Here is a 19,914-nt window from a genome sequence, read left to right as displayed (position 1 = left end):
AAAGATGGCAAAGAAAATCTGTTAAATTTATTTAACCAGAATTAGGACTTTAAATTAATATATATGATAAAATATTGTTGAACCAATAATCAAAATCATCTTTCGACCCAGCAAAATTCTACTTCGATAAATCTGTCCTACAAATAGTTCTGAAAAAGACTAAACAAAAATACACAAAGCCATATAGGTAAAAGCACTAGAAACAATTTAAACACCAATTAATAGAGGAAGAGTTAAATTATGGTAAACCTGTACAATCAAATACTGTGTACCTATTCAAAAAAATTATAGCAATATTTGCAAATACTTACATACTGTTTACCATGTACCAGGCCCTATTATGAATGTTTTACGCTGATACCAACTATTTAATGCTCACATCAATCCTATGAAGTAGATAATTATTACCTTTCCCAGTTTACAAATAAAGAAACAGGCACAAAGAGGTTAATTTAGTAACTTCAGTAACAAGGTCACACAACTAGAAAATGATGAGCCAGTTTGGCTCCAGAATCCACACTACATTGTCTCTCTTAACGCAGACATACAGAGAGAAAAAAAGAAAGCTGTCCAAGTTACACTGTTAAGATGGGGGGAAAAAACAAGCTACAGAACAATATGTAAGATCCATTTATGTTTTTTTTAAAAGCAAACAGGTAGGGAGTATATTTCGTACATACATAGGAAATTTTCCTTCTATTTCTACAGAATGGAACTGGGCACTCAAAGTGAATAGAGAAGGGGAATTTTCATTTTAATTTGTACACTTCTATACAGTTCAAATTGATTTCTTTATATGTTAGTTTTATAATTTTTTAAACTAGTTATTAAAAGGAGAATCATTTCACCCCTTGGGTCCTCCAAATAACTTGGGGAGAAATTCTTTCCCATTCCTCATCTACTCGGCATGTCTGCACTCGGAGGCTTTTCCAATCATTTTCGTCTAACCTAGTCATTCGGCTTTTCTCTGCTCAATATATTCAACGATTACAGACCGAGGACCTCTATGTACTAAGCATTCTGCTAAATGCTGGGATATGTATAATGAATGTGACATAATCCTTAATCTTAAAAATTTTTTAAGTTTTTATAACACTCATGGCCTTGACTGAATACAATTATTTTCTCACTTTTTCTTCCTCAGAGTTAAAATAAAAGAGATTCATTAGCAGAAACAATGAACATTTTAAACCTCTCTCCCAAAATCTTGTCTGGTATATCCACCTGCCTACTCAACACCACCTAGATTTAATAAGCATCTCAAACTCACATGTCCAAAACCAAATCTCTGCTTGCTCCCTCTAAATCTACCCCTGCCACGGCTTTCCCTATCTTAGTAAATGGAAACTCCATTCTTTTCAGTCATTTGAGCAAAATCCTTGGAGTAAGGCAAGATAGAATCATGTCACTTCTATTCTCAAAATACATTCGGAATCTAATACCCATTTCCAACCACCTCCACCACCAACACTTTGCCCAGGACCCATCACTGTCACCTGGACTGCTGCAACATCTTCCAAACTGGTGTCCTGCTTTTGCCTTTGCGGCCCCCTCCCCATATTCTATTTTCCATGAAGCAGCCAGAGGGATACATATCTTGTCACTCTTCTGCTCAATGCCCCATAATGACTTCCTACCTATTTAGACTAAAATTCAAGTTCTTAACGTGGCCTACAAGACCCCTCAGGATCTGCCCACCTGCCTCCCCACGTCTCTCAGTTCATTTTTAGCCACTCTTCCTGTTCTGCTCCAGCCACACTGACCTTGCTGTTTCTTGTGCACCAAGAACACTCTTGCCTCCGGTCTACGTACTTGTTTCTTCTCGCCAAGACATTCTTCCCTCGCGTATCCACACTGCTCTTTCGCTACCTTCAAGTCACTGGCCAAATATCTCTTCTTAATAAGGTAACCACTCTATATAAAATAGTAACCCCTACCTCACTCTTTTAGCATTTCCTTCTTCCTTCTTTTATTTATCTCCATCTGACATATATTTACTCATGTGTTTGCTTATTGTCTGTTCTGCCTCGATAACGTAAGCGCCATGTGCGCAGAGTCAGTTTTGGTCTTTTTTGTTCACTGCCACTTTAGAACTAAGCCTGTATCCCGGTAAGCACTCAATACATTTCTGACTGAAAGAACTAAAAATGGAAAGAAAATGAGTCCGAGACTCATGTCAATCATGAATAGCTTTGTAAGCAGAGGGAAGCTAAAACCATAAATGATAAATATTTAAGCATTCACATTATGAAAAAAAATAATTGTTCACAATATTTATCTTTTCAGTAATAGTTTATCTCACACATGAAAGCGATGTTTTGATGATATATGCACAATATCCTAATTCACAGAGGTAACAAAGTACCACTAACATGTAAAAGATAACACACTGTCCATCATTCAGTTCACATGACTGTCAAGCCAAATCCAAGACATTACCCTAGATTCTTCTCTCCCAAATCTCTATTCTGTCACAGGTCCCATGGACTCTACCCTCAGAGAATCTCTGCTGGTACCCCAGAAAGCCATGCCATCATCATCTCTTGCTTAGATGATTTACTAGCCTTCTCACCGTTTCCATTGTCTTTCTATAATACATTCCCCATATAATGGCCAGAGTGATCTTTTCAAAATGTAAATCAGATCTTGTCAATGCTTCAGATGTCCAATGGTTTCCTAATGCACTTGAATAAAAGCCCAAGTCCTCACTCTGCCGTAGAAGGATCCCACCTGCTTCTCCAATAGCCTCATATTCCACTATTGTGTCGCCTGCTACACTCCAATCAGATGGTCTCCTTTCTTTTCCTCAAAATTCCAAGTGTGTTTTGCCTTCAATTTCTTACACTAATCCCTGTACCTGGAATGTGCTTCCCCTTACATCCAAATGGTTATTTCTTCGGTCATTCAGAACTTCTTTTAAATGCTACCTTCTCAGAGGGGACTTACTCAACTACGTAAAGTAGTCCCCCAGTCATCATCTATTAGAGCTGTGTGGAAGATCAGTATAGTCCCTACTGTTATCTATTACTGTCTAATATTTTCCTGTTTGATTCTTCACAGTATGGAAGTTTTAAAGGGGCAGACTCTTTTCCTGTCTTGTTCATCTAAAAGAGAGTCTAGTACATACTACATGCTCAACAAATTTGTTGAATATTAAATGAATCCAGAGTCCCTAATGGCACTATAATTTAATATCTTTGCATTGTAAAATCTTAACATTAAACAACAGACATCTGAAACACACAGTCAAGAGATCGTCTCCCTCCCCAAAGTTTAAATAATCCAGGAAAAATTCTATGGTCATGTGACCATTCAAAGTCAGAAGTGGTCAACAATAAAGGAAAAGAGACTTGGTAAAGATAATTTGAAACAGTGGGAAATTTGAAAGCCACATGTCTATGTTGTTAAGAGAGATTATAAAGACTTTCTACAGTACTGAAGTAAATTTAGGTGAAATATCAGCCTTAGGGAGTGTAAGAAAAAGTGAGAAGATGGCAGAAGAAAAACTAAAGTATAATTTGGGGAAGGTAGAGAAAAATAGGAAGAGGAAGCTGCAAATTGCCGAAGTAAACTAGGATTGAAAATCTGCCACAGATAATCTCCAACATGAATAATCCACCCTGGGTAATAGAATATTGACTATAATTACATTCATCCTACTGACCTTGTTCTAAATTATTATGGATTATTACTATGCAAGTTATTTTTGTTCCACACCAGAGGTGGCTGTATTCCGCTATCAGATGACATGACCTCTAATTCAATAATGTCTGTAATGCACTGGTATCTTCAGATAAAAGCTGTCTATAATGTCTGAACAAAGGTGAATTAGTTATCCAATTCACACACGCAATTAACTCTCTTAATACCTGAGAGACCAGGGAGCCCCTTCTGAATTTCCTATTAAATACCACATATGGAGGTCTTCCCTCCATCTGTAGTTATCTTGTACTGTACTTCATAATAAACAATATTAATAGTTTATTGCCCCCGTCAAAAATTTTGCATTAGTAATCATAAGAGACTTCATTCCACAAAGCAATGATTCACTTTCCTAGGAAAATGCATTATATTCAAATGTTATGCCTATTAGTAAAGCACAATAGTTCTTTACTCTTAGTAATGTAAAAATAACACCTTCATGAAATATGAAAAATAATTTAATTTTTTTCACTATTTTGAGAACACCTCTTAAAAGCCAAAAGGCAATTATTTATTATGTGGATTTATATTTATATGCTATATTCAGTCATTCTAAATAAAAGACGATTTATTATTTAAATTCAGGCATTAAAGGGCAAAAACAAATCAAAACACAGTATTTTTTGCCACCTGTTCCCTCTATTAAGAGCTGAAATTTCATAAATAGTTTGAAGGCAGAGTACCATGCTTCTGCTTTGTACCCATATGTGATGCCAATGGCTGTATTCTTAAAAACCCAGATTAGAATAACTAGGTCATGTCAAATGTCAAGCAAATACCCATGCCTCCTAAAAAAGTAAGTAATTAATTAATTCCTCAGGGGATGCTTTTTATTTCAGTCATCTAACATTCATGTATCCATTTAGCAGAGAACAAGAGAACGAAATAAAATCTCTAAAATAAAACCTGGCTCTCTTAGCACCCATTCCACCTGAAAGTTCCCATCCTTTCAGATCAATTCTAGGAGAAAGTAAGTAGTTAAATACATCTAAGAATGTTGCTGTAGTTCAATAGAAATCTGCTGCTCACCTGGGTTTTCATTCTCCCTCCCAACTCAAAGTAGGGAGGGAGAGCAGAAGAATAAGGAAACAGTTTCTTACATGTGTTTCGTATGTTTTTTCTGTTCATGTAATGACAAAAGAAGGGCGTTCTAAAAACTAAAAAGCTAAGCAGGCGATATTCTCTGTTAGATAAACAATTTAAAGTACAAACCAACCTTCTGCATGCTGCAGCACAAGAAATACCGACTCCTCAGAAATGATGTACTTGTGCAGACACACCATGTTGGGCACGCAGCGGGGGATGATGGTCTTTCTGTTCCTGCTGTATTCACTGCTTTTCCTTAGACCCTGACAGAGAACAAAAAGGTCAGTTGTACCCTCAGTTGCCTTTGGAGCCTGCTGTGCTCTGTGTTTATCAACCAAACTAATCTATCCGAGCTACTCTGGGCTTCAGAGAAACCACTCATCTGCTGCTCTATGCCCCTCAGTCCCTGGAGGCTCTGCTGATGGCATCTGGCATGAATCCAGAGAACAGAAGATGCCACAAAGCTGCCATTAAAATCAATTACGTGGGTCAGTGTTTTTATTAGAGATGCTCTCAAACTAAGTCATCAGGATGACACACAGTTATTTCTCTATGACCTTTTCTTAAGTTTTATTTTACTTGTGTATATCTTTAAAGCAGTCGACATTGTGAAATCAATTCAAATTCTTGAGCTACAAAAGGTATTCCTAGATTAAACAGGCAATTTAAAAATTCTATTCTCCCAAAGTACAAAGATTAAGTTTTCTCTTTAGAAATAGGTGTATATAGTTTCTGATGTCATACCTTTGTTTAAAAGGTGTACTCATAAAAAGAAATTTGTTTCAGTATATGTCAACGTGACCTACTGCCAGACTGATAAGTAAAAGCAAAGGTATCAGAGAAAGAAATATAAAATTAATCTAAAATTGATTTAATTCTGGATGCTTTGGAAATGCTTAAATTGGGATAGTTTTAGAATATGTACCGTCACAATCTACTTCAAATACAATTTCAAAATTTTAAAATTGAGGGGGTTTTATTTTTTCATTTAACTACAAATTGGGTCATATGGAGACTCAAACTGAATTTAGATCAAAAAGAGGACCAGGGATATTGATAAAATTTCTCAAATACCTGTAACAAAGACTTTAAGGCAAAATTTCAGCACTTAAGAACTGTAATCACAATTAAAGGTGAGGCTGTGGTCTTCATAAAGTATACAAAATGTATTAGAGATGTGTTTAACTATACACTATACATTTGAACAGCATGAAATAAGTCTTCGACTTATCAGTATTATTTCCTCCATATTCTCTTACCTAAAATGCTTTTTAAATGTATGTTATAGAGTATTTATCAACAGTGATGGGAGAAAAAATAAATAAATATAAATCATCACACATAAAAGAATATTCAAACACTCCAGGAAAAAAATATTAAATATTTTTTCTTTCAGAAGCATAATTTGAAAATAGATTTCTAAACTCATTGAACAAATTCCACTTACTTTTAAAATGAATGTCTGTTCTGTCCTTGAATCCATTACAAGTAAAACCTACATAAAAGATATAAGTAATAATTTATTCATGATACATTGAAATATTAACTCATAACTTTTAAAAACTATACTTTAAGAATTTGGGGAGAAGTGTTGAAATCGACTGCCAAGATTGTTAATTTCTGAATAGATGTTTTTTTAAAGCCCCCAAATCACAGAGTTAAAAGAGTCTTATCTAAGGTGAGGTTATTATGGTTTCCTTTTCTAAAATAGCCATATTTTAAAAACATTACTATGTTTCCTAGATTTATTTTAAATTGTTATAAGTAAAGGAAAAATTATTTTAGATAAATAATTTATCTAAAAATTATTTTAGATAAATAATTTTTCCTTGTGAAACATTTATGGTTAAGAATTAAAAAAAAAAATTACAGAAATTGATAAAGTCTTGATTTTCTTCCTAAAATCCCTTATTTAACAACTTGCTATAATGTGATGTCAATAACTCAGGCTCCAGCCTAAGCCATTCTTGTATTAACTATTTCTCCATCCTGGACTCATCCTTAACTCCTCTTTTTCCAACAGCAAATCTTGTCAGCTCTATCTTCAAAATGTATCCAAAACTCACCTTAATATTTCTACAGCTATTACCCTGATTTCAACAAAGACTCGCCTGTATTATAATAATGGCCTCCCAGTAGCTCTCTCTGCTTCCATCTTTGCTGCCCTATGGTCTACTCTCAAAATAGCAGCCTGGGTTTTCTTTTTAAAATAAAGGTAGATCATGTCACTCCTCTCATTCAGAGAAAATCCAAAAAATAACCTCAAGACCCTTTATGATCTCACACATTGCCCCATCAAACTACCCATTTTCCCTACCCAATCTTGATGAACAGAAGGAGTGAACAGACATAGAGAATTATCCTACATGTTAATATTTTATTATATCAGAGACACTATATCAGAAGTTGGCAAACTTTTTCTCTAAATATCCAGATAGTAAATATTTGAGGCTTTGCAGGCTCATGTGGTCTCTGTTGCAGCAATTCAACTCCGCTACTGTAGCACAACAGCAGCCACCACCTGAAATGGGCCACGGGGCGTGTTTTTACACCACGGAAATCTGCAAACACTGTAACAAGGCTTTTTCCCCTCCACTCCAGAAAACTGGGAGTCAAGGATGAAAAAAAGATGTCAAGCTTGGGAAAATAAAAGAATGACAAGAAGAAACAGGGGAGTTAAGATGGCGACCCAGTTTGAGAAGAAGATGGTAAATCCCATTTCAGACTTGATACATTTGGAGTAATAGTGACAACGGTCATCTCTGACCTCTCCTGAGGGCATGATATACTACGTAGGTCTCCTTTTAATTTCAATTGAATATTCCCATGGATCCCTCCTGAATTCATCCCTTCCTATTCCCAAAGCCCTGTCCCTACTAAAAACAAAACAAAACCTTGTTTCTCCCCCTACAGTACTGAATAACACTACTGGTCCATGGAACACCCCAAACTAAAAAGCTCCCAAGTCACTCTGAATTTCCTGTCCCCTACCTTCACAGCCAGTGACCAGGTCCAGTCAGTTCTACTTCCTAAGTATTTCTCTTATCTACCCTCTACTCTTTCACCTACCATGCTTTAAGTTCTTGCTATGTACTACGCTTTAGCCTTGCGTAATCAATGTTAATTCTTTCAACTACCCAATGAGATTTTACCATTTCTACTCTCACCATGGAGAAGGCATACTAGCTTCATCTGTAGATGCTCTAATGGTAGGTAATAATGGTATGTACCATATGTGAGAATTCAGTGAGATAATCCTATAAAAATGCTTGGAATAGCCAGTTATTATTGCTATCACTATTACTACTGCTTCTTCCTGAAATGCTGCCCCAGCCACTTAACCAAACAAGGACTCATCTTTCTGTATTCAACTCAGATGTCTATCTCTCAGTAATGCTGACTCTTTTCTCCCTTTGTTCTCCCACTGTATATAGTATCAACTACTATTACAGCATTTCTAACCCTTCAATTTGGTTTTACCTTTACTTGTCTATCTCTCAACCAGATTTCAAGCTTTTTATCAGCATGCTGTAGGCAGAATGATGGTCGCCAAAGATGTTCATACTTCAATCTCCAGAATCTGTGAATATGTCATGGTACTGGCAAAAAGAACTTTGCAGGTATAATTAAGGTGCAGACTGTAAAACAGATTATCCTAGATTATCTGAGTAAGTTCAATCAAATCACGTGAACCTATAAAAGTAGAGAACTGTCTGGCCAGAAGTGAAAGCACAGAAATGATATAACAGAGGAGAAAATACGAAAGATTCAAAGTATGAGAGGAATGCATGGTTGCTGGCTCTGATACAGAGGCCCACACGTAAGCACTACGGAGGCCTCTAACTCATAGCATGAAAACAAAAAGGGGAAAGGCAGCTTCTAAGTGCAAAGACCAGCACTTGGCTGATAGCAAGCAAGGAAGAGAGTTCAGTCCCACATCACCAAAAAAAAAAAAAAAAGAGAGAGAGAGAGAGAGAGAGAGAAAGGAAGAAAGGAACAGAGGGAGGGAGGGAATTAAGCCAGCAAGCTGAATGAGCTTAAAAGTGGGTTTTTTCCCCAAGAGCTTCCAGTCAAAAACGCAGTCCTATCAGCACCCTGATGTTAGCCCAATGTCACCCATGTCAGACCCTTGATTCAAATAACTGTGACATAATAAATTTAGTTGATTTAAGCTGCTAAGTTTGTGGTAACTTGTTATTATAGCAAGAGAAAACTGTACAGGGCACAAATTGTATCTCTTCCAACACATGTGTTTCTCACAGTATATGTTCAATAAAAATAAGTGAATAAATTCAGGTATAAAAGTTTGAAAGGTAGATGGTAACATGGGAATGGCACTTAGAAAATAAGGAGAGACTAAAGATTTCTATTTGAGCATTCTCCACGAAGATAACAGCTTAAGACATGAAAAGGTACGCCACAGGGATGCTTACTTAATAAATACCAGGCACTGTGCTTGGTTTAAAAGAATTAAATCATGTAATGAACTCAAAAATCCAATGAGGTAGGTACATTTTTATTAACCAATTTTATAGATGAGGAAGCAAACATAAAACTGTTAACTCGCCCATGCTCACAAAGCTAAGAAGTGGTAGAGGTGAAATTCAAACCCTAGCAATCTGGCTCTATGGTTCTTCCTTTTAAACTGCAAAACTATACTGTTTATGTCTAAATTTTGAAAATTATACACAGTTGGAATTTTGAGGGTATATAAGACAACAACAACAAAAAGTACAGTGAGAAAAGAATAAAGAAAACTAGAAAATATAGTGGTTCAGATGTCAGGAAAAGAGAATGCTGAACATGAGAGCAATCATCCAGCCAAACAACAGAGAGAAGCCATGAGAAGGAGGGATGAGAAAGGGTTACTGCCTAAGGCACTTAGGAAGCTACTGGTAACTTTCAACAGGCATTATGCAGTGAACTGGTGGGGACAAAAGCCAGACTCCTCTGAGTTAATGATGGGGGATAAGAAAATGGAGGTAACATATATAAATCTTTTAACAGAGAACTATGTCAGAAGAAGGAAAAACACTAAAAATAAGAGCTGGCAGCATCATCAGGTTCGAACTAGTTTCAGATAGGGGAGAAGAGACCCTTCCTCTCCAATAACTTCCCTTTGAGCTACAGTCACCATCAATCTTGAACCTCCATGGCATGAAAACATATTTAAAAAACTTGGACCTTTACAGTTACATTAACATATCATGGGAGCAAAGGGAAGAACCAGGGGCCTCTCTCTGCAAAAAGGACTCGATGAGCATTGTGTCTGTGAAGACATTTAGGGCTCCTTTGCTTTTAGATCAAGTTGTTGACTCTTCTAAGCCATTCACCAGAATGCCAATCCAATTTAAATACAATATGAGATACATCCATATGAAACAGAAAACGTTTCACTAAAAATGTATGGAAGCAGTACAAAGGAAAGAACTTTTTCCTACCAGCAGCCTCTTAACAGACTGAACAGAATATACATGCATAAATCAGAAGTGACACCTCTTTGCCGGTCTCACTTAGCCATGAAGCATGAAGTGGATCAGATAAAAAGGCCAAATTAAGATCGATAAACATGGCTGGGAAGTGCTGCTTTGTTTAGATTTACTTTCTTCTCCTACCAAGTTTGTTTGCAGCTAGACAACGTTCACATTGAGGCAATAAACCCAAGAACATATGTGATTTTTTTAAAATGTGCCCTTTGACTGTCAATTTCCCCCAAACAGGTGTTGGCTAAATGATTATAAATTGGCCTCTGGATACACCTCTTCAACTGAGCCGTACAGGGCTGGTGATAATATAATTAGACCTAAAAACATCAGGCCGGTGAATGCTTTCCATCTGTTTGGCAATAATGTTTAGTTAACAATAGTCTTTAAAAGAAGCACCTTCAACTTCAGTTCTTAAAGTTATTTATAGAGCCATTCTTAACACACCAGCACTCCTGCTAACAAGAGCTTAAGCCACTTGGAAATTATTAGCCATAAGGCTGTGTACAAAGAGAAACGACTGCATTTAACATCTGTATCTTTCCAAATTTACATGCTTCAACCTCACTTAAAGTCATTTCTTAATGAACAGTGATGTGGCGCTGCATTAATATTATAGTTGCATGCACAAAGATCATAAGGAGCCAAACATTTTTTTAATGCCAACAGTAGGCCAATCTGTAATGAAGCTGTCAGCATAAAGGACAAAATAATAGCTTCTATAACCCTCAAACCGAATTTGTTCATTTGTGGTCTAGAACACATCAATTTAAAAACTGCTCATGGGTTTGCTCACCTTTATAAAGACAAAAATCTAATTTGGTACTAATTTGATACAACTGTCTTTCCAATAAAAGGCTGCTAAAACCGTCTTTTATTTCATAATATAACAAGTACTATAACTAAAACTGTCAAGAAATAATTATCTTGTATAGCATACCTTATTGAGAGATCACAATTAATTTCTTCCTTCCATTTTCACACTTATTTATCAGCACTATATTAGCATATGGTCTAACAGAAGAGATTAGTCCATCTCGGCCTGTAGTAATATATACAGTGACTACTCTTCACTGGGAAAAAAAGCAGACAATTTATCCCCTAAAGATTAGCCTCATCTGTTCTTCTATTTCACCAGCACAATGAGACCTGCCTACTCCTCATAACAGTAGTAGGAAAAGCTCCAACCAACTATAGGTCTGGGTCATTACCTAGAAGAGGGAAGGCCTAATATTTAACTAAATACCAGCTTCGGAAAGACAGGAGGGTGGGGAGTTAATCAAAAGCACCAAATGATAATCATTTTTTAAAACATATGAAGAATAAATCTGGAGAAAAGATAGAGATGCTACTATAAAGACACTATGAGAAAGTATGGAGAGTCCCCTTCAGTGAAAATTAAGTTCCACCCATTCTTGAATCTTTTTAGGTTTCTAATTCAAATGCTAACATTCAAAATCTGTAAGTCTCTAAAAATAACATTAGCTCCAATTCCTTCAAAAAGAAATATTACCTGGGTAATTTTAGGGAACATCTATCTCCATTTTGCAGCCTGTTACTTCACAGGACTCAAGAAAAATTAATAAAAGTTAGAAAAATATTTAAGAAAAGTCTACAGAGTCATCTTGAACAAACACAGTCTTTCCCTTAATGGTGTCACGGTTCTATTCATGTTTGCTAAATACAATCTGAATGGACTTCAGGTGTGCAAGTTATATTACTGGGAGTTCACACATAAATAAACACACTACAAAAGAATGGGATCAGCATAATAAGGAAGCCAGAGAAAATATATAATCCCATTTCTGCAAGTCAGACAGTTTTTCTCAACATAGTTTCAGATGAATAAGATTATACTTTTAAAATAGTCCACACTTGACCATTATTCAGTGAGTCATTAACTAAATTCATCTTGGCAGCAGTACAGGAGCTGGTAATATTATTTGTCTGTAGAAATAGTTTTGAACAACAAATCCAGAGCACTAGACCTTTGCTTTCCCCCGATACCATATGAAAGTCAAATGTTATTTATAGTTACCACTAAAACCCCACCACTTCATATGCTTATAATATTCAAAACGTATTTCTACTGTTAATTGTTAATTCCATACCTTATTCTCACAAGATATCTCATAAAAATTCAACTACCAGAAAACACGGAATAGGTGACCTTTAATACCAACAATTCTCCCCACTGGGTTCTAATTGTCTCTTTCTTTGGCATCTGAAGGTGAGCACTGTTCCCTGTACCATTGCCTAGCAACTCCAAAAGCAAAAGATGTTGAGCCTACAGCTTTAGCCCATCAGAAGTTGCAGTGTCAGGAGCATCAGCATGAACAGACTAGACTGTGTAGAGGCACTTCTCTCATGTTATGCCATGAACCAATCTGTTCTTGGTGGTCGTATGCTCACAAAAATTGTTTCACTGATGAGAACTGAAGTATAAAGAATAAAATTCAACATGGATACTTATAACCCCTAGTCAAAAGGATATTTTCATTTATTACTCCCAAGGATCTATTTTCAGTAGGGAAAAGTATAAAAGGTACTGCTAGGATTTAAGGGAGACATTAAAAAAATCCTCTGGAATCTTACCAGTTTTATTCATGCTAGAATTTTCAACATGGCACACTATTATGAAGTGGACAAACCCAAAATGGGTAATGCTTTGTGGATCGATGGCAGTCAAAACATCACCAACCAATTCGGAACAGGTGAAATATATCTCTTTAAGGCAGGCTGAGTTCTTCAAGCTTCTATATAACCTAGAAATATCTTCAAAAGTAGGAAATAGACCAAATCTACAGTACTGTAAGAAGGTAGTACTCAAGATCTACATTTCTTTCTGGTTATTAAAATCCAAAACACCATTATTCCAAGTAAACTCTAAATGTTTATCCAAACACCTTTAACTCCTAAAAAACATCCCCTATTTGAGTTTACCTAATTATCTTATCTGTCTTAACTACAGGCAAATTGGAGCAAGAACAGAAAGAAAAGAACCACATTGGGAAGAGCAAGCAAAATAAAACTAAGCTGGTAAATAACTAAATTCTCTATAAGAAAACAACTAACTTTAGATTTCTTTAAATGCCTAGTTATCTGCAAAGGTTTTAGTATGCTAATTTTTTAATTAAAAGATATTTCAGCAGTGAAAGCTCTTTCATATGCACTACTGATTCTTCATCAAACGTTAACTTTCCAACTTAACACCAGTATAGCCGGTGGCAGCCTGAAGGTTTACCATCTGCTGCTACCCAAAGTCACTGTGGCCACCTTCAGAACATATGCATCAAAGCCCCAAGATAAGAGACTGAAGAAATACTGCTTAAGTTAGCATAAGGGAGATGACGAACCCAGAGGCAGGCAATAGGCAAGCTACCAGAAAATACAGAACATCATGAACCATCACTCACCCCTTAGAATATGAACCCAAGGTCACAGGGGACTCTAACAGCTGAACAAAAAGAGAAATACTACTTCTATGAAATTTACTTAAGTAATTAAGTAAACGTGATCATTTTTCTTTAAAAAGGGGGAATCTAGTCACATTTAAAATCACCTATGGTTTTACTCAAAATAAGCTTACAATGTATAAAATGAAATATAAAATATCAGATGTTTAAACCTATGAAAACTATATAATTATAATATTATTATAATAAAGGTATTTATTATTATTTTTATGTAGTTATAAAATAAGGCACTTTGTTTTGAAAGGTTTGTTTTCAGGATACCATCACACCCACGATCCAAATATTATCCAAGGAAAATGTACTTTGAGACAAGGGTTTATAAAATCCACAAAATACCAATTAAAAACTTTAATTTCTGGCTACTCAAAAATGCCATTTACTTATGGTAATGATCACATTTACCATAATACCTCATATAGAAATAAAATACTGTGGTGTCTTTTAAAATATTAAAACCAGAGAATCTCAATTATAATCCTGAATAAATGATATATATTCATCTAAAAGAAATTCACTAATATGAAATTTTTTTGTGCTTCATATTTGCTTTCTGCTTTTTTCAGTATTTTAAATGAAAATAAAAGAAAATCAATAAAGAAAATATTTTTTAGAAAATAATGCAAAAAGCATCTTTTTTATTCTTAGTTTGAAATGGCAACAGATGCATTTAGTTTGCATTAATTATAACATAATTATAATTATATGATCCAGATTTTTTTAAGTTCTTCAAAAGTTCCACAGGGAATTCGTTATAAATTAATTTAAAATTAGCACATTATTAAACATTCATGTACTATAAGAAAGTCATAATGAAACCCATTTGTCCTGTCCTCTAGGTAAACTGAATACAACCATAACCTGTTGAATGCAAGCAGGTACGGTTTCTATAACCTAATACAATGCTGTACTGTATGTGTATGTCCCACGTGAACTCAATTTCCGCCTTTATAAACTCAGTAACTTCAATAATAATCATGATGATTTTTTAAGGATCATAGTTTGTCATTGTGATAGCTAAAAAAAGAGTAAATGCTTACCGGAATAACTTGATTTTCTAAGATATGTTATGAATATATTATGAATCATATAATTAGAACAAGAAAATAAGCATATTTTGGTGGTACTAAAACAGATTTGCAAATATACATAATCTGCTCAAAATTCAAACCTGCACTGTTTAACTCCACCAAGGGGCATTGAAATATGGTTGGCAAAGTTTGTTTTCTTTGACAGACTAATATCAAGATGAGAAAAGATAAAAAGGATTTTTATTACTCCCATTTAAAAGCCACTTGACCAAACCTCTGGGTTAGTCACCTTTAAGCAAATAGCTAAATCTAGTTCTGCCCTACAGCAAAGCAAAGTATACATTATTTTCCAGAAAAATGGTCCAAGAAGTAATTATTTCAACCACATACATTAATTTGAAATTTCTTATATTCCTGTTAGCCAATGTCAATAAAGGTGAGCTACTTCTAAACGAAGTCTCATACTAGGATGTGAAGTTAATGATTTAGTGAACAATAAAGTTATCACAGAAATGTCAGATACATATGTGAAAAAAGAGTTTCACTTTGTATAATATTCAAATCCTAGGCCTATATAGCTACTACTTCAGAAAACCTGCTTCTAAAGGACATGGTGTATCTTTGTAAGAAAACTGAATATAAATATAGCAGAAGGCAGAATATAAAAGACAGAAAAATTGGGTTTAAAACAGAAATGCTGAAGAGCTAGGGAAAACATCCACTTAGGAGGCTCTTCTCAGCTCCAAAGGCTTTTTAAAAGCTAGATCTCTACACCTTTGTCATTCTCGTTTTGATTGTCTGTTTTCTGTTTTTGTGAAGCAACTTGCCCAAGGCCACAAAGAGATTATGCTAAAGAGAGGTTAAAACTCTGAAGTTCTGGGTTTAAAGGACCAAGTTCAGCTCACGCCATTCAATTTCATAATGAAACCATTTATACTATTTCTCTGGTTTGAATTCTGAAGTTCACTAAGGATAATGACTTGACACTGTTAAATTTAGATGAAAATTAATTCAATTAAAAGTATAGTCTGTTGTATTTAGCTTTAGACCCCATCTTATTTGCATTAGCTAAAAAAATCTAACTAACACTCTAGTGCTATTATAAACTATGCCTATTCACACCCTGGTTTAATATTTTCATTCTGTTGCTAGGTGTGCTCTATAAATATGCTCCAATCAATTTATAGGCCCTGAAAACGGACATAAATCCCTAAAAAGCAGCAAATGTGTCCACAGTTTTTATACAGTACTCAGAACTAGTACAGTGTATACTCAGTTAATAAATGCTGCTTTATAATGATAATGGACACAGAGGCTACATCTCCAAGTCAATCAATACATATCCAACCAAGGATGAAAGTCTAGGTGCCTCACATGACCTTTGCTAGCGGTGGTGAGGCAGGGCCAACATTTGCTGTGCTGTTTGACTAGAGTAGAGTGGTTATTATCTAAAAGTTTTCTGTCTTGCTAAGCTGCCTCTTTTTCAGTACTTTGGCTAAAAAGAGCAGGCTTTGGTTTGGTTCGTTTTTTGTTTGTGCCTGTTGGCTTTTCCAAGCTGCCCATTTCTCCAACATCCAATCTGGAATATGTGAGGCAAAAAAAATGTAAGGATTCATCACCATGAAATCCACTGGGTCTCCTGGTCACCAGCCAGTTTTCCTCCTACTCTCTACTTTTTAGAGTCTTCTTATGTTTGTTTTCTACATAATACCCAGAGCTTTTAGTTGTACTTAATAGAAAGAGTAGGGAAAGGAGCTTCAACTCCATTTTTCCAAAAACAAAAGTCGACACCTATAACTTGATAACATTAAAGATACTAGGTAATATTTTTGCCACTCTGTTTAGATAAAGGACAAATTCTTATTAATACGGTTCAACTCAATGTCCCCTAGATGAGCAGATACCCAAATATTTACGCTTCGTGTTCCCAATGAGAACAATTTTTCCATGTCATCACAGAGAAAATTACTTCGGAACCTTAAAAAAAAAATAAGTACCAATCGCTCAGCATCTACTCAATTTGAAAAATCTCCACAAATTTTCTTAATCGTATTTTAGCTAAAAATAGAAACTGCTGCATTTTTCCAATGACAAGTCAGCGTGAGAATTCTTCCTGGCGAGCATCAGATAAAGTTGGGAAGCTATCTTGATTATAAAATGCCAAGGTACTTGACATAATAAATAGTGATAGATTTACAAAATATGTGGCATTTCTTTTAACAATGACTTATAAAGCATCCTATTGAAGTTGTTTTTTAAGAAGTGGCAATGAATTTTGGCAATCCAGCCATAAACCTTTCCCAGTTAACCCTGTGAATTCTACACACATGCCCACATGCTGGATGACTCTCTGGCTACACACAAATCAGAAGAGTTAATTAAACATGAGGGGATCACATCAATTACTCTGGTGTTCAAGTCAGTGTTCCTCTTAGCCTTTTTTTTTTTTTTTAACTCTTGTTTAAACTCACAGGAAGTTGCAAAAATAACACAGTCCCATGTACGTTTTACCTGGCTTCTGCTAACAGTGAAATCTTATTTAGCTATAGTACAATATGAAAACCAGGAAATTGGCATTATTACACTACTGTTTACTAGCCTATGGACTCTTTTATCCTTTTTATAAATAAGTTATACAATAGTGAACTTTCTCAGAAAGTCTCCCAACACTTGAACATTCTTTCACCAATCAAACTACCAATTTATACTTCTAACTCAACTGCAAATTACCTATATATAAATGATCCTTATAAACACAAACATGTACACACTCTATATATTCATAACTGACGCACGCAAACACAAAAGTTTGTACCCACACATGAATAAACTTATATGAAAACAATAGCAATCCATCTTTCTCATCAAAGCATGGTTTTTCCTTAATTTCTACTTTCCTCTGTTATTACATTAAGATTATGTGTAAAAGAAGCTGAAGACTAAAAGAAACCTTTTAGAGTTATAAAACATAAAAATCCATTCAATGCTTGAATTCTTTCTACAACATCCCCACCGATGATCCTTCAACCTTTATGTGACTATCTCTAAAGACATGAAACAAATAAGCCATGAAAGAATCCAGTCTGCCTTTGGTCAACCCTAATTCTCGAAAGGTCTCTCTAATCATTAGCTAAAATTTTGACAACTTATACTCATTTATTTCTAGTTGTACCTTATAAGGATATTAACAAGCAAGTCTTATCCCTTACTACCTTTCTCACAGGCAAATCAGACATCCTGGTTTGCCCAATATGTTGTTCTGGCATAATTAATATCCCCTTTCACACGCAAGATTTGAACAAAACATTATATAGTCCCTCTACACTGGAGAGCCCACAAAAAATATGAAGACCACACTTATGTTTTTGCCAGGTTAACTACTGCTCATTTTTCAGCTGTTCTTTATATAATAAGATTTGGAGGGCCTTTGTTAGCCTTATCATTCTTGCTTCTGAATACGTACTTTATTTATAATCCAAAAGCCCAAACGCTTAAATTCCTTATTGCATATACATGTTATGAAAGATTTTCTAATCTCAATTAAAGAACAGAAAGTCACTTCTTTACCTTTGAATACTAGACCAAGATACAGCTACAGGTTACTGTTCCTCTAGGTAAAGACACCTGAATGTCTTGAACAGTAGTACTAGGTAGCAGTCTCACATTATTCCAGTAGGTGTCACTCTACATATAATACATTTAAAGTTATTTGTTTCAATTCATTTGTTAAATATTTATTGAGCACCCATTATGTGCCAGGCATGATTCTAGGTGCTGAGAATACAGAGGTGAACAAGATAGACACAATCTGGTTCTCAGGAGCTTACAGAATAGATAGTAATGAACAAATCTGCTTTATGCACTTTCTATAAAAAATTTTATAAAATCCTATTCCTCAGGAAATTTAATTTTCCTAAGTTAATAGCCAATACTACACAAAATAACTCATAAAAAAATACTAAAATGAAACAGCATCAGAGAAACTGTTCCGCATAAGCTAGATAAATGTATCCTGTGTATTTTCCGTTTGAATTAATTCAACACTTCTCTTCTGAACTTCAAGTTTCTAAAACCCCAATTTTAGGTATTCCTCAGTACAATGAATAGAAATTTATGTTAAAAGGTAGTTCAACTTTTCAAAAATAAACCTATTCATGTTCTTACAAGGTGGAGACTGTGTTAGAAATTTTAAAAGCTTATTTGCAAAGCTTATTTGATTTCCATATATATTTCCTTCTCTCTACTTACAAAAGTTACATGTCACCTTCTAAACTCCAAACACACTTCCCAGGTAAACAGAATAAAAACAGTAAAAAATTATGCCTCAGCAAAGAAATTCCTCCACCGTCAAAAGTCCTTAGTTAAATATACCAAGACTTCAAGTGACTTATAATTAGAGCATAGCATTGAGGACACACTTCATCAAAACAAACAAATCTAAGAGAGGGAGCAGGTACTGTACATCAGAAAAGTTTATTTGCCTGCAGAGAAATCCAAGAACCTAGGAACTACTCGATTTCTATTTTGCTTTTCTGTATTCTCAAATAGAACATTCTCCAAACTGGAAAAGCTAGGGAAAACATGGTTACAGCATTATTTCAGGCTAAAACTTTTTACTTTAAGTTCAAAATTCAGTCATATGAATTTAAGAAAACTGACGCTTGTAAGAATTTAATAAGACACTGACAGCTTCATGTAATATCCAACCTAATGTGCCCTTTGGAATACCTCAAACTTTTAATTACTGTCTAAATTACTTGAGATGTATGGCATATTATTCAATTTTAGCATGGAATCACATGCATACTTCAGAACACAAGAAGTACCCAGTGACATTAAGTTATAAATGACCATTAAAGTGCTTCATAAAAGATGGTTAATGTAAAAAAGATCTAAATTAATTTATACCTTAATATTAAATAAGGCATTTTCTTTGAAAGGAAAAATAGTGGTTGATCAAATGTATTTAAAACATAGTTTATTGTGTATGGTTTTTAAATTACACTGTATACTCTCTGAGAAGCCCAGTACCGTTAATGTTTGGCATATCTGAGATGTCATCAAATTGGGGAGAATTTAGTGGCAGCTATCTCTGTTATCTCAGTATTTTCATTCCAAATATAAAAGTGTGTGTGTACA

The 19,914-nt window shown here is 34.9% G+C and overlaps 1 protein-coding gene across 14 annotated transcripts in view; it reads right to left on the bottom strand.

Annotated features, from left to right (window-relative positions):
* The window catches only part of RPS6KC1 (ribosomal protein S6 kinase C1), a 221,827-nt gene that overhangs the window by 125,766 nt on the left and 76,147 nt on the right, over nucleotides 1-19,914 (bottom strand). For all 14 annotated transcript variants that reach the window (XM_039881164.1, XM_039881168.1, XM_039881169.1 and 11 more), the window contains 2 exons: nucleotides 6,236-6,283; nucleotides 4,919-5,051 (listed from right to left, as the gene is read on the bottom strand). In XM_039881164.1, the coding sequence (XP_039737098.1) occupies nucleotides 4,919-5,051; nucleotides 6,236-6,283 (181 nt within the window). The remainder of the gene's footprint in view (nucleotides 1-4,918; nucleotides 5,052-6,235; nucleotides 6,284-19,914) is intronic.

The sequence above is a fragment of the Pteropus medius genome, unplaced genomic scaffold (assembly GCF_902729225.1).
Source record: "Pteropus medius unplaced genomic scaffold, Ma_sr-lr_union100, whole genome shotgun sequence".
Taxonomy (NCBI): Eukaryota; Metazoa; Chordata; class Mammalia; order Chiroptera; family Pteropodidae; genus Pteropus; species Pteropus medius.
This window is presented reverse-complemented; position numbering and strand designations above follow the sequence as displayed.